The 15970-nt window shown below is 54.7% G+C and overlaps 1 protein-coding gene across 3 annotated transcripts in view; it reads right to left on the minus strand.

Annotated features, from left to right (window-relative positions):
* The window catches only part of TMEM266 (transmembrane protein 266), a 133253-nt gene that overhangs the window by 31991 nt on the left and 85292 nt on the right, over nt 1–15970 (minus strand). For 2 of the 3 annotated variants that reach the window (XM_073877427.1, XM_025884192.2), the window contains exons 5-7: nt 13805–13878; nt 3211–3267; nt 1934–2072 (exon numbers count right to left, since the gene is read on the minus strand). In XM_073877427.1, the coding sequence (XP_073733528.1) occupies nt 1934–2072; nt 3211–3267; nt 13805–13878 (270 nt within the window). The remainder of the gene's footprint in view (nt 1–1933; nt 2073–3210; nt 3268–13804; nt 13879–15970) is intronic. The other variant, XM_073877428.1, reaches the window with a different exon arrangement.

Consider the following 15970-nt stretch of genomic DNA (forward strand, 5'->3'; position numbering starts at 1 on the left):
TGAGTGAACAAAGAGCACACTGGTGGTTGCCAGTGGGCCTGAGTTCCGCTTCGGGCTCACAGCCTGCTTTGCTGTGTGACCCTTATCCCTCTTAGCCTCAGTTTCCCCATCTGTCAAATGACAGGAATGGACTACACGACCTCTCAGAGCCTTCCCAGTTCGGGCCTTCCAAAGTTGGACCAGTCACATTCCAGGCTGATGAAGATTCTGGATTAGGAGCTAGCTCCCTGACAAGACATCACACCCAACAGAGCTAACTGGGTGGGATGTGGGGGCAGGGAAAAGGGAGAGGGTGCCCTGCCAGGGGATGAGAGACCCCAGAGGCTGTCCTTCCTGCCTCATACCCTCCCCCCACTGCCTGGCAAATGCTGTTGGGGTATTCTCATAGCCATGATTTCTGACATTTGCAACCCAAATTCAGGGCCAGAGTGACCTTAGAGTCTATATACTATAGAGTCTATAGTCTTTTTTTTTTTTAAAGATTTTATTTATTTGAGAGAGAGAGAGAAAGCACATGAGATGGGGGGAGGGTCAGAGGGAGAAGCAGACTCCCCGCCGAGCAGGGAGCCCGATGCGGGACTCGATCCCGGGACTCCAGGATCATGACCCGAGCCGAAGGCAGTCGCTTAGCCAACTGAGCCACCCAGGCGCCCTATACAGTCTATAGTCTTAACAGTGTGTCCCAGTGGTTTGAACCTGCTCCAGAGGCTCAGAAGGTCCTTAGAGATGCCCCCCAGAGAAGAGAGGCAAGGAAGTGGGCTCTGACCCCCCAACTCTGAGTTAACCCAAACACTCCACTTTTAATCTATCTTTCACACTGGAGAGCTGCATAAGATTTTGCAGAAGAAAGGGTTTTGCGACTTAAAAAAAGCTTGGGAATCATCATTTGTACAACCTCCTTGTCAGGCCTTGCCCCTCCACGCGACCACCTGGCTCAGGCTGCCCACACTCCCACAGGAGCCCACCTCCCAGAGAGGCAGACCAGACCATCTGCAGTGGCTCTGTGCCTAGTCTGGCTGAGGTTAGGTGGGCCTCCCTGTCATGTCCTTCGAGGTCCAAGGACCACCCTCTGGAACCTGGAGTTGGCTCCTCCCTCTTCCCCATCCCCAGGCCACCCCATCCTAGTTCCCTGCCCTGTTCTTCGGGGACAAGGTTTCCAATCTTCTCTCACCCAGGCGTCCCTCCTCAGGGGGTGGAGGGGGGGAGACACACTCAGGTCTGTCACCACTTTCTGGAAGTAGATGAACCACCCGGGTCAGGGCAGAGCTCTCTAAATGAGGTGGCTCTGTGGGGAGGGTGGCCTTTGCCTCTGATGGTAGAAGGCAGGGAGAGAGCAGAGCGGATCAGACACTCTCTGGGAACGGAGGCCCAGATGGGAGCATGCGTCACTGAAACTGACTAAAACAAGCCAAAACCCAGACCAAGCCAGCCCCTCCCTGGAAACACTCTCAAGTTGTTTGTGGGTTGACAGGCTTGGGTGGGGCACCCCTTGTTGGACAGAGAGGGGAGATGGGCCCCGCAGGGAGCAACCCCTTTACTAGTCAGCTGGACAGAGCCAGTGGTGAGTCAGCGGCAGGCGTGCATCCAAACACTCAGGATGTACAACACTGGTGTTCCAGAATGGCAGGCCCTGCTGTAAGTTCTCATGTGAGAACATACAATAAATAGTTCTGTTGGAATGAACGCTCAAGTGTTTGCATGTGACCTCTGGGCACCGTGTGTGGTTCCCGAACACGTGACATTGAATGAGCAGGGACAGGCTGGGTCTCTCTGAGCCAGCAGTCTCCGTCCGCCAATCCCTGAGGCTGGCTGGGTCATCCCTCCCCCCATCCCGTAACATGTGGTCTCTCTCCTCTCTTAGTTGATAGCTCCAGGTTCGGTAGCAGCCACCTGTCACCCAGCCAGCTCTGCTGACCCTTTTTGGACCACTCACCATCAATGACCCTCTTCACCCGCCAGATCCGGAGCATGATAATGAGGCTGATGGCATCCCAGGGGCTCCTGGGCCCATTGGCCACGGTGGACGCCACCATCGGGGCCAAGGACAGGATGATCACAGCCCCGTCAAACACCTGTGAGAGGAACTGGATTTCAGTGTCTTGGGCCACCTTCCTGAATGTCCCAGAAGCAGGTCAGGCAAAGCAGCTGGTGCCGGCCGGTTTCTCCAGGAGATCTGTCCCCACATCAGGCTCCCTTATCCCCGGCTGTCTCTCCTGACTCTCCTCAGTCTCTTTAGTGACCTCCCCGCTCCTAGACATGCTCCTGAACACTCTTTTTCCTCTTAAGTTACCTCAGCCCATCCCCAGCCTTTGTTCTGATGGCCTGGGGTTGCTCCCAGCATCTTTTCCCAGCATCTCATCCCTTCCTGCGATGGGGCCTGTATTCCATGTCCCAGGGTTCCTATTCTAGCCTCGCTGAATCCCTCATTGGTAGTAGGGGCTGAAGGCAGGACCCTTCCCCTTGGGTAGCAGAGGAGCCCAGAGCCCACATCTCATTTCTATCTGATGCCGAGTCTCTCACCACACAGGGAGGCAGGGCTAGGAGAAGAGGGGGTCCAGCATGGGCAATTCAGCATGCGGCGATTCAGCCTTGGGCCCTGACCTATCTACCTGCTCAAGCTTGGGTTCATCTAGACTTCTATGGGCCAGGCCTCCGTGTCTGTTCCCAGCATTAAGCCCAAAGAGGCTACAGTGTGGATGTGGGGCAGGGGGTGGGCGAGGAAGGAATGGACAGCAGACACTGACCATCTTGCCTTGTCCTAAGTGCACAAAACTCCCAGCGACAGCCAGGCTTCCTCAGCCCCTCATCCCCACCCACTGCGCCAGGCCCTTCTACACGAAGCAGAGCAGCTGGATGCTCTGCTGAAACAAGGCTGAGAAGTGCCTAGATGGTTTCTGGCCTAGCTCTCTGGCCAATGGGCCATTTTAGAGTGGACTCGTTTGTTTTAAGACACATTTCAAAGCTTTTCCAAATGATTCAAGAAAAACTTTTTAAATCTTGCCGAATTTTGAGGGGAATTTTTAGACGGTCCCTTTGCCAGGAACTTTCTCCATCTGCCTGCCCCCTCCCCTCAACCCCAACAACAGAGCTGCAGGGTCTCCTGCATCCAGTGTGGAAGGAGCAGGCCTTTTTGATGCTCCCACCCGGAGGGACATTTTCCAGCTCCCAGGATGGCCAGCGTGGGGGGTGGGCGTGGACACTGGCCTTTACCTCTATCTTGTTTTCAATATAATCCCAGATCCCAAGGACCACAATCCGCAGAACAGTCTGAGGAGAGGAAATGAGAGAAGAGATTATAGTTACTGCTCTCCAGCCCCTGCCCCTCCCTACCCCCAGCAGAGAAGATTCCGGCTCTGCATCCTTGTTCGGTAATGGAAAACATCTTCACCACCCGCTGTTTCTCAGCCCACATGCCCTCTCTACCACGCTGCCTCAGCTCCTGGTTTGTGTCACGATCTGTGCAAGCCTCCCCCTGCACCCCAACACCCTGCAGGGCTCCCAGGACATACAGGATATACTCCTAGCCTTTGGAAAAGCACTCAGGCCCATCTCCCTCTCCTCAGTCATCTCCGGCACTCCTGTCTATGCCACAAATCTACAAACATGCAAGCTCTTTCCTCTTTTGCCTTGCCTTTGCATGGGGCAGACTGTCTGTTCACCCCTCTCCCCACCCCATCTCTTCTCTTTCTTAGAGAATAACTGGATAATTAGCATGGTCACCCAGCTACAGCTGGCATTTCCCAGCCGTGGAAGGTATTAGGCTCCTCTTTCCCTCTTCCCAAAGACTAGAACGTGCAGGTGTGGTGGTGAGCCATCCTCAGGGCGGGCGGGCCGGGCGACAAGATGGAGGCATTCTGGGTCCCCAGCGGCCCCACCCGCCACATCTGCCTGAGCCGTTCACCCCACCTGTCCTTCCAGGAGAGAGAAATGGACCCTGCCTTGTTGAAGCCCTTGTGTTTTCTGTTTTCTTGTTAGAGTAGCGTGGCCTGTGCGCTAAGCAGCAGTGCCCTCTCCTTTCTCTACCTGGAAAAGGCCTTCCTGTCCCTCTGGCCTCTGCTCAGATGTCACCTCCATGAAGTTCTCCCACATTCCCTGGGCTCAGTGCCTCTTTCCTTGCTGTTCCTGTAGAACTTGGAACATCAGTCACTCTCTGCGGCACTTCATCGTACCTTGTGGTGATTACCTCCCTGATGCCCCAGTCAAGGCTCAAGAGACACCGATTTCTCTCCATTACCCCCAACCCCTGACATAGAGTAGACACGGAATGCTTGTGAGGTTTGAGTGAATGAACACATGCACGCATGAATGACTAATTCCTTAAAACCCCTAGTAATTTATTCCAATGCTGCTGCCTTCAGGCCAGGTTTCCTCATCAAGGCTACATACATCTCCCTCCAAAGAGAATACTTACACACTGGTACATTTGTCTGGAGGCCCTTTCTTAAACCAAGATGACTAGTTCACAGTAATTCACACCAGACGGTGTCTATTCTCCCACGTGCTGCAGTACAGGACCAGCCATCTGAACTCAACAAAGCTGGTGAAAGCCCATGGATCTCCACCCACACTTAAACCACAAAAAGGCTTGGCTGATAAAATTCATCTCCTCCTTATAAAAGACTATCCTGTTTTCACGAAGGAATGAATAGGTGGGATGCTGGCGGCACCTTTGACAACAGAGAAGGTCATGTGACAGCCTGATGTCCATTCTCACATGGCTTCCTGATCTCCCGGGTAGGGGACCCGTGCTTAACTGTAAGACAGCTCCAAGTGGGTGGACAGAAATCTGGGTTGAGGTCCAAGATATCTTGAGATCACAGCTCAGTAATGGACTTGTTGTGTGGCCTTGGGCAAGTCAGATCCCCTCTCTGGGCCTCAGTTTCCCCTCTGCCAGAGAGATGGGTTAAATGATATGAATCTTCCAATTCTTTATGAAACTAACCTTTGCCATTTACTGTATACCAATAAGTGCCGGGCCCTGGGCCAGCCCTCCTCACATGTGGTTCTCGTTTTGCAGAGAAGGAAGCTGAAGCTCACAGAGATTAAGGAGGCGGCCCAGGTCACTCAGGCATTGGATGGTGAGCTGGCCTTTGGACCCAGACATTTTTGATTCTGCATAGTATACTCAAGCAGTGTAACCACCATGGGCCTGGTTTCTCTGGTTGCTGTTCAATCCATCTAACTGTGCTGACATTGAAATTTGGTCTTTGTTGCCTCTGAAGTGTCACACCAGCCACATCCACTCCAAATTCTCAGTTGTGAGGCTCCTGAAGCAAAAAGTGCAGGCCAGGATAGAGGGGAACAGGGCCTGGTCCGAAGAGGATTTCTCCTGCTGCTTCCCCTTCTCCTTTGTCCTCTTTTAAGATTGTGGTAAAATACACATAACATAAATTTTACCATTTTAGCCATTTCTAAAAGTGTACTGTGGCATTAAGTACATTTGCACTGTCATGCAACTGTCACCGTCATTTGTCTCCAGAAGTTTTCCATCGTACTCACTAGACACGAACTCCCCGCCCCCCCCCCCCCCCCCCCCGCCCCCCCCCCCCCCCCTGCCAGCACTGTTCTACCTTCTGTTCCTGAGGTTGACTCCTCTAGGAACCTCCTATAAAAGGAATCTTGCCTCTTCTTTATAAGCAAGCAGCAGCCCGGGGGATGCGGGGCTGGGGGATGAAGAAGGGAGCCGGCCAGGCATGAGCTGCAGCCAGCAACCCCCGCGAGGTGAGGAGCCAGCAGCAGGCAGCGCGCTCCGAGCCTCTGGGCTTCGAGGAAGGGATGGAAGTTGAGCGGCTGGAGGACTGAAGCAGTACCACAGAAACAAGCCGCGCAGCTGGGGCATGGGGCTCCCTGCCTCCCTCCTTGCTGGCCCACCCACCCAGGATCTGTCCTCTGAGGCCCGGCTCATGTCACCCTCCTCTGGGGGAGCCTTTCCTTCCTAACCCGGCCCATGGAAACAGAACAGCCCAAGCCAGCTGTGGAGAGGGCTGTGGAAACACCTCCTGGTCCAGCCTCCCACCGCAAAGGGGGAAATGGTGGCCTGGAGACAGCTGCTCCAAGTCCGAGTCAGAGCTAGAACAAGCCAGCTCCAAGACACCCAACCTCCGCGGAGACAGGCACCTGGCCACACTGCCCTGCCATGGGCTGACTCATCCAGAGATGGCTGTGTTTATCAACATGCAGGCAAGGACCCCCTGTGTCAGCAAGATCTGGGGATCTGTCTCAGCTGCAGATTCCTGGGCTGGCATGGAGGTCCAGATATCAGAATCTCTGCGGGCAGGGCCCAGGAATATGCCTTTTCCACAAACTTCCCTAGGGTACCCACCGGAAACCATAGGGATTTATCAAGTGACATGCCCCGAGTGAAAACAGGGAGGCCACATGCCCAGATGCAACAGGGAGGAGAATTATAGCAGCAGTCAAAACTCGGATTCTCTTTCTGGCTCTCTCCCTTACTAAGCATGTGCCAACGGCTAGGACAAAGGTGGACTCGCGCCCCATGCTGCCTGCCTCACCGGGCTGCTACAAAGCTCCACGGGGAAGACAAGAGCAGGGCAATGTTTTATCACCCACTCCCACCCCTAGACCCCTCCTCCTGCAATCCTGCCCACAAGAGTTGCAAAGGGCTTTGAGCAAGGGTCCAAGGGAACTGAAATCCTCAGCTCTAGCTGCCTCTTTCCCACCTGGGACTGAGGGTTTTCAGCCTCCTTCATTCCAACCTTGCCTTCAGGAGATAAGGATACTCTGACACATGGGATAGGCCAAAGTCTTGGCGAAACCTCAGTGACAGCATTATGTGTTTACTATAAGCCCAGCTCCTGTGCTGTCTTGCAGGTGCAGAAACAGGCTCAGGGAGAAACAGGTAAACCCTTTGGTCCTCAGGCCCCTCTTCATTCCCACCTCAGGTACCCTCATCTTGGGCAACACCACAGTGTTGCCCCCGCAACACTGCAGCTGGGCAGGATGGGGGAAGGGGGGGGTGCAGGCTGGCCTAGGGAATACTACCCACAGCGCGCACTAGGTGGCTGGGGGCTGACCCCAAGCACTTTTTCAAGAAGCACATCTACTCTTGGGCAAGTTTTCTCTGCCCAGATAGCTGCTGACTCCAAATCCCCCCCATCCCCAGGTTAAACGAGAGCAGCAAGAGGAAGACATGGAATCCAGGATCCAGCCACAAGGAAGAAGTAAGAAATGTGAGGAACCCTTACAGGGGCTGAAAGCGGTCTTGAATTGGCGCGCAGAAGAAAGGCTTTCTGGAGGCACCTGGGTGGCTCAGTCGTTAAGCGTCTGCCTTCGGCTCAGGTCATGATCCCAGGGTCCTGGGATCGAGCCCCGCATCGGGCTCCCTGCTCGGCGGGAAGCCTGCTTCTCCCCCTTCTACTCCCCCTGCTTGTGTTCCCTCTCTCGCTGTGTCTCCCTCTGTCAAATAAGTAAATAAAATCTTAAAAAAAAAAAAAAAAAGGCTTTCTGGGTAACAAGTGTAGATTGGGGGTGATGGGTGGAGCACAATAAGCACCTCCTAGGCTTAGGTGTTGATAAAACAGGAGCAGAGGAACCAGCCTCCCGTTCACTCTTCCATCCTTACACCCTCAAAATCCATGGTTATGGAGCAGTGAGCCAGAGACTGCCTCCTCCCCAGGAGGCTGGTGTCTTCCTAGGGGTCGACACGTGAACCTCCTGACCAGTCACAGTAGCCAACACCTCCGACACCTCCGGGGGACCTGGGCTCCCAGGCAAACTGGCTGCACTCTCCCTGGTGCTGGCTTCATTTTGGCAGGAGGTTCCCAGCTACCTTAAAAGAATGAGTAAGAGGCCCGTAGGGTAGAGCATGAGGTAGTGGACAACATGACCAAATGTCAGTCCCTTAAATGTTGAGCGTGTGCGTTCTGTGCCAGCCCTCGGGTCAGGAAGCAAGCCTGAGATAACACAAGTTGTGCAAAGTTGAGTTGCAGAACTTCCTCTCAGCCCAAGAACCTTCTCAATTTCCTCCATTCTAAAACATCCCTCACTGACTCCATGTCTCACTTTGGCCACTGCCATCTCCCTTCTCCCAGGCAGAGGTTTGGAGGATGCGTCTCCACTTAACCCACTGCAATCTGCCATGAGCCCCACCACAGCGGTGGAACCGCTCACACCTTGGTTATGGACGACCCCTTGTTGTCAGGTCTCATGGAGAATATCCTGTGATTTCTTAATGTGGCGGCGTGTGGTGCGCTGGGCACTTCCCTCCTCTTCAAGGACCCCCCTTCTGCCTCCAGGGTACCAGAGGCTCTGGGTACTCCTCCCACTTCCGTGGCCACACCTTCTCATTCACCTGTCCATACCGACAGTGTTTCCCAGGACTCCAGTTTCTTCTCTTCTCCCTCCCCTTATCCCTGGACGATCATACCCTTGGCTGCAATTCCCACCGACACCTGGAAGCCCCCTAAGTCCATGTGTCCGGCTTAGAAACTTCCTCCTACAGCAGCTCTGGCTTGGCAAACCCCATCACTACCGCCTCTTTGGCTTGTCTTCTCCACTGCCGTGCTCCTCCAATCCCCGGCCACTAGTGATGATCAGTGTAGCCTTTAATCTCTTTCCCCGCTTGTCCCCTTCTCCATCTCCCTTCCACTTTCCGGTTCCAACTGTTAACCTCGCACAGCTGAGCCATGCCTCCTACATGGTCTCCAAATTCCAGTCTTCCCCCTTCCTCCGGACCTGGCTGTCAGGGTGATTTCTCTAAAGAGCCAATTACATCAGGCCCCTCTTCTGCTTAGAGGCCTCCGGGGGCTCCCCACTGGGTTCGGATCAAGACCCCAACTCCTGAGCAAGACATGAGGGGCCTTTGTGACCTGGTCTTGACGGGGTTCCCCCGACGTCTCACCACCTCCCCTGCCATCGTGGACAACCAGACATGTGGTGCTGGCTCCCACCTCCGTCCCCTGTGCATTCTGTGACCGCTGCCTGAGGTCCTTCCAGCTCACCCACCTGGAAGCTCACCACGTCTGCAGCTCTAGGGCCGGCCCCGGGGGGGCACATGGCACAGGCTGGGGATGGCAGCAACGGACCTTCTGAATCAAGCCTGATCCCTCGAGAAGTCCAGTGCTCTGGGCTCTTACCCATTACTTCCTCTTCAGCATTTTTAGGGCACTTTCATAATCCTATCAGGCTTTCCCTGAGAGGTGGTGGGGCAGCTGCTGTTCACATGATGGATGGGACGAGTGAAGTCAGAAGGGACAGGATGGGCAGGGGCTCTCTCAGCTGGGGTAAGGCAGGTCTGGAGCCCCGATTTCCCTCCACCTCTCTGAAACATGGAAAGGGAGACAGGGACTACATCCTCTCCCCGAAGTGTGAGTATGATCCACCTTAGGGAGGGTCAAGAAGGCAGCCCAGCCCCTAGCACAGGTCCAATTCCCTCAGGTCAAAGATGAGGAGGCCAAGGCTCAGAGAGCGCCGGTGACTTGCCCCAGGACATCCTGCACCTCTGGGGCCAAACGCGCCCGCTTGTTGAGTCCTCATCAGACACGGAGGGGCGCAGATGCGTCATCTCTCAGAGCATAAAGCACAGCACCGCCCTCTTGCCTTCTGTGTGATGACTGGGGCTCACCCCTGGGAGGAAGCAGCAGGTGGGAGAGGGCCCCCCTCATGAGTCCAGCGTCTTGGGGTGGCTGCTGATTTGGAGAGGGGGCTCTGGCTCAGTTTGGTTTGGCAATGGCCTTCTCTCGGCACACGGCACAGGTAAGCCAGCAGGCCAGGCTCCCTCGGGACCGAGAGGCCGCGTTGGAGAGGAGGTGGCCCTCACAGTGATGGTGAGAGAAGCCTTGATCAGCTGACGGGTGGAAAAACAACATGTGGCCTCTCCATCCAAAGGAATCATATTCAGACATAACAAGGAATGACTCACTAACCCATGTAACAACCTGGGGAAACTCGAAAATGTTACGTTGATGCAAAAGATCAGGTATCGTGTGATGGTGTTTGTGTGAAATACCCAGACTAACCAGTTAAGTTCGCAGACACAGGAAGCAGATCAGGGTCGGGAGGGGTTGGGTCAAGGGGCAATGGGTTGACTGCATCATGGGTTTGGGCCTCCTCCGAGAGGGAGGAAAACGCTTTGGCACTCCAAAGAGGTGATATACAACACTGTATGCACTAAATACCATGGGACGGCACAATTTAAAAAAGTTATGTTATGCAAATTTCACCTCAATAAAGTAATAGGAGGAGGAGGAAGCTGCAGCTACCACCACCACCCTGAGGCTCGGATCTAGAGGGCCAGCCATGCGTCAGCTTTCTCCTCTTCCAGGAAGAGAGCGGGGCCGATCCAAATCCCCCCCACGCCCAGCATTAGGGGACAGGGCCAGCCCGTCCTGGCCTGCGCGAGAACCCTGCTGCAGGGTGGCCCAGTCTGGCCAGGCCCCAAGCCTGTACAGTCTCAGAAGGAGAAGCAGCTGGGCTCCCTGGCTGTAAGCAGACCAGTCAAGGGTGGGGTTGCCTGTGCTTTGCAAACAGCATTTGTACAATTCTCCATCTGGACTCCAAAAGCTGTGCTCGTTCTTGGGTGCTACAGAGCCATTTGGAAGCACGGTGACTATCAGGGCCCAGGAAACTTTGAGGGCACCTGCTTTCACCTTGGGCCCCTACAGGGACCCCGCACAGCCTGCTTGACTGAGGGATATCCACTCTCACCACTTTGAGAAGCATCTCAGGCAAGTAGCACAGCCTGTTTGAACAGATGTCCTCAAACTGAGCCCAGAGCAGCCTCACCCTTCTCTTTGGGTCTAGATGTGTCCTCTGAGGCCCGCACAGCACAAGGTGACCCATCTGCCTTGAAGCAGCCTTCAGAGCACTGAAATGGCCAAAGGATGGGGTGGAGCCCCCTTCCGGTCCCACCTGTCATTCCTGCAGACCCTGGGTAGCTTTCCACTCCACTCCAGGCGTCAGTTTCCCAACTTATAAAATGTCACACCCACATTCTGGGTTGCCCTAAAGCTTAGTTGAGACAAGGGCTAGAATACTGCTCAGGACTAGTCAGAAAGTACCACAGCATCAGGAACCCTTTGGGTCAAACCTTTGTAGAATCTGTGAATGAAGACCTGTTCGTTAAGTCCAGCCAGGCTTGGAGTCTTGGAATGACCCCCACCTCGGCCTACAGCCACGTCTCTACGTATTTCCTGAGAAAAACGGGGCCAGCCTTAAAGGGGTGACATTCACTTCACACTAGACGAGGCAGGTGTGCTCATCGTGCTAGGTCAGGGGTCAGATGCTTTGCAGGGCTGGATCTCTTCTTTCTCGGCTCCTGGCCCTGGCCCTTCCCCCAGATCCTCAGTTCCCTCACAACCCGCTGGCACCAGGGCCTCAGAGGGATGCAGGGGGCACAGCCCAGATTAGGAGCCCCGAGGCCTGGGCCCAGTAACCCCAGGCTGCTCTCCTCATCTGTAGAGTTTGGAAAAGGCTCCTACCGGCATTTTCAGTCCTGAACGCACTGCTGAGGGACGATTGGCTCCCCTGGCCCTTCTCACTAGAAATGCCCCAGTCACTGAGGAGCACAAACATCCTCACACAACTCCAAGCCCTCTGGGGAACAGGGGTGGGGGGAACTCTCTGAGGCTGTTCTAGCCCCTTCTAAGGCTTGGTTCTTCGGGCACTCCATGACATGGGAAAACTCAGGCTCATGAGTTGGGCTGCCTCATCCTGAAATCACCGTGTAGCAGCCCCTGTGTTCACACTGGGCAGGGTGCCCTGTGACGCCCCTATTAGCCCTCTGATACTACCCCATTATGGCTCCACCCAAACTGGTCTTTGGTCTTCAACAAGGCCAAGGTCAGGGACACAGTCATGCCCCCCACGCTTGCTGAGCCGGTGGGAAGCCCCAGCCCCTCCTGCTCTGGGTGTGTGTCTGCACAGGGGCTTGTCTGTCTCAGGTGGCTTGTCTCTGGCAGTGACAGGAGGGGAATGCCAAATTCACGCTGGGTAATAAATTCTGCAAAGCCAATAAAACCAAAGCAGAGGGATAGAGGGAAGAACCACAGCAACTGATTAAACATTTTTGTTGGCAGTCACAGACACATGACACATTTTCCAAGGTTTGCATCAAGGAGACATCTGGCCATACACAGCCTGTGTGTTTGTGGGAGGGGATCATGGGGGAGTGGAGGCGAGGGAGCTGGGGAGGGCAAGACCCTCCAAAGGGCAGCAGTCTGGGAAGCAGGCACTGTTGAGGGGCTGCTGAGTCACCTCCAGGGCAATGGTCTCAGCGAGCTGGTTGGGATCTGCCCCCACAGCCGGAGCTTCAGGCCCAGGCTTCCCTGCCAGCTCCATGGGCTGCAGGAGTCGAGGCCTGGGAAGGGAATGTTCTGTGCGTGGAATGCCTGCCACCCAGCCCCACCACACCCCATATCCAGACTCAGGATTCTGGATTGATCTTTGAAGGTTAGTGAGGACCATTATACAGGGCCAGAGCTGGCCCACAAGGGGACTTTGGGACTCTTAACTCTTTGGGTTTTCTGATCATGTCTCCAAATATTCTGTTCTTCCATACCTTCACTCATGAGCATCCTTCTTCCCTTCAAGGCACTGCTGTGCTCTGGGATCCAGAGTCCCCTGTGCCCGCAGGGTAGCAGCACCCACACTGATGTGAGCCCTGTGTGTGTGTGTGAGCGCGTGTGTGCGCGTGTGCGTGTGCATGTGTGTGTGTGTGCGCACGCGTGTACATGCGCATGCATCTTCCCAATAGGCTTCTTTTCTGCCATTCTCCCCATGCTTGCTGACCCTGCTGAAAGGCCCCACTGGGGCCTCTGTGTGAGCTGATGTGGGCCTGTGGCAGTGGAGGTAGGGCACATGGCTGGAGAGGGACAGTGACCAGCTGACTTAGGCTAGTCTTTTGCTCTGTTGGGAAGAACCGGATTTCCACATGAAATTCTCCCATCCTTCAATGACTCGCCACTGCTTACAAGATAAAGCCCAACCTTCCCAGCCACCCTGGTAGAGCCTGCCTGCAGTAGTCCCAAGTCAACAGCACTGAAATGCAGGCCAGGGTATCATGGTGACAGTCTGGGAACTGCTCGGAAGAAGGGTCACTCACCCCTGTGTAAAGGCAGAGAGCAAGGTGCTGGGATCCTGGTTGCCCACACAGTTCAGTCTCACACTGGGCAACTAGCTGGCACTAAAACCCAGTGGCCCAGGAGTCCCCAGGAGCTTTTTCCCTCTTACCTCACACACGGAGATCCCGACTTGGGCTTCATTGACTGGCTCAAGCAATGGTAAAGGGTGTCCATGATCCCTGATTTCTCCACTCCATTCATGTGCCCCTCTGCTCATACTTGGCCTAGCCAGACCCCACGGTCCTGCAGCCCCTGCTGCTCAAGTCCACTGCCCAGGCCTGCGACTCCATCCTCTCTGCCCTCTGCATGCCTGAGCCCCGAGGGGCAGCTTCCAAGCCCCTCTCTCCACCTGCAGGCCCCCTGGGCATCAGCCCAGCCTCCTGCCTGCTCCTTACCGGACGCATGACCTTTCGCTCTCCCTCAGCCACGTCCTACTCAGTCTCACCTTCACACATGTCATCGTCCCCCCCTTACTCGGACGATACCTGCTCATCCTCTGGGATTCCATACAGAGGTCATGTGCTGGGGCCCAGGCCTCCCTGGAGGCTTTGGCAGCTGCTCCTCCAGTGGCACCTCCTGGCCCAGAGCCCAGCCCCTGACTTGTCTCCCCCTCTTTGCAGCCTTGAGGGCCAGCAGAGAGCAGGACACTGTTTGGGGAACAGAGCTTGGTCTCCCCAGGGCAGGAGTTGCCCTAAAGAGGTCACAGGAACCGAGTCTTTACCTACCTCTGAGAAGAACACAGAAAGAATGACCAGACTGATCCAGTGAATTATGCCGGCAAACTGGAATGCGCTGGAAACTGCAACGAACACGATAATGGGCCAATTTTAGGAGCAAGGAATTAGATGCGTTGGTAGACAGCCTTCAGAGTATGGAGGCCAACCTCTGGGAGCCCAGGGCCTGCTCATGTGAACATTTAGATCGGGACAGAATCAGGCCAGAGAACATCAAGGGCAGCTTAAAATGGTGTCTGCGGTGGAGGTGGTGAGAGGACGGAGGGCCAGTGGTGCTGTTCCTTCCTCTCAGAGGCCGTCTCTGTCTCCCCCACTGGCTGCCTCCCAGAATTCCAGCTCAGTCCCATCGGCCTTGGTGGACTTGGACCTATAGCCACCCTCCCAGAAAGGAGTCCTCCAGAGTGGGGCTTATGAAGACCTTCGTGGCTTTCAGAGTAGGGTAGGCAGCTTCGGTCAACTCTAGATAAGCTTTCAGAAACCCCGACCACAATTCACACCGAAGCTCCGGGCACTGTGGGACTCAAGACAAGCTAACTTTGACTTTTCATTGTGAAAACTCTGAGTGTAGAGATGGCCATGTCGGCGAGGAAGTTTGGGGGATGAGGGTGGAGCCAGGCCCGGTATGGGGCACGTCACCTCCTGAACGGGGAAGCACAAGCAGCCAGGGTCTGCTATCCTTCCAAGTTGCTCCATTCGCCCTCCAACTCCAGAGTGCAAGTGGGGAGAGCCGTGAGCCCCTGAAAGCTCCCACACCACTTTCCACCAGACAATCCTTGGAGTGAAGGTGCTATCTCTGAAAGACCCTTTTAAAATACGGGAGCCATGACCAGCCCCTGAGCCTAAGCAGGGCATAGTTTATCAGGTAGTGAGGTCAAAAGCAGGGTGCTGGGGCCCAGGGTAAGGGTCAGGTGGGCTCTGATGGAGAATGGATGGGTGGGGATGCTTCCCAGAAGGCAGTCCTGAAAGGGACACTGCAGGGCAGTGGGCAGGGCCAAAACAGGGTGCAGGAATGCTGCTGAAAACGCACCTCTGCTGCCTCTCTCCTGGGCTTAGGCCAGGCCTGCTTAGCATGCAGCCCTAGGGGCTAAAGGAGAATACCCAGGGCCTTGGTGGAGAAGGCTGGCCTGAAAGAGAAGAACCCACAGACTCCCCCAAAGGACTGCGACCAGTGAACCCTGGGGGTGGGCAGAAACCCGGTCCTGGACATGTCGGGGGTTGGGGGGTGGAGGCTGCAATACCAGGTTCCAGGTGGGAGACCTCAGGGTCCCCTGGCGTTGGGCCAATGTGACCCCTTAGAGGATGAGGCCTGGAGGCACGTGGATTCTTTCCATCCCAGGCCACATGAGGACTGGTGGGAAGTGAGAGTCTGAGGCCTGTGTGACTCTGAAAAGACCTCCAGATGATTCTGAAAACATAAAATCTCTTCCCATTATTTCTCAAATGAATTCCTGTGCCTTTTTTTATGGTTTGCTTTAGAAGAGCAATAAATCTCTGATTGTGCATTTTATGGAATTTAAGATGCCTTTTATGAGCTGCTATTGGATCTCCCACCAAAATCAATCTCCTGGATACTTAATTTTAAGCAAAATTCCAGTGTCGGCCAGGTTCTCAGTTCTACTCAATGCCTTGTCACAACCTGAGCAGCCAAGGGCCCCAAGTATAACCTACGACAGGGAAAGAAAGACTCTGTTATGGCCAAGGCCTCATAAAAAGCAGACATATGGATGAGTAGGAGGGAAAGCATACAACATGGTTTAATTGAAGACAGGTTGAGTGTAAAACCAGTGCTGGTCACTTTCTGCTGGAAGACCCTTTGATTGGAACCAAGGGGCCACCAGCTGCACAAAACCCAACAACGCTTAACAGACAAAAGCAATTCAGTACTCCCTGTCATTCTCTCTTAGGGAGCAGGGAAGGCTCATAGGGCACGGAAGGAGCTCTGATGGACCCTGCAAACAGAGGCTCCAGTAAAAGAACTGGGACATTTGAGAAAACAAGTCGAAGACAACTTAATGGGTTTGGAGGTGGCTGGATCTATCGTCCTAGATTTTGCCAATGGCAGAATCTTGGGGGCCAATAATTTCATCTCTTTTTTATTTGCACTTGAATAATCTACTTCCTGAATTGGGGAAATACTGGGATCCAGGAGCTCTACCA

Source organism: Callorhinus ursinus, unplaced genomic scaffold (genome assembly GCF_003265705.2).
Source record: "Callorhinus ursinus isolate GAN/ISIS: 27379988/994484 unplaced genomic scaffold, GSC_fseal_2.0 scaffold25, whole genome shotgun sequence".
Taxonomy (NCBI): domain Eukaryota; kingdom Metazoa; phylum Chordata; class Mammalia; order Carnivora; family Otariidae; genus Callorhinus; species Callorhinus ursinus.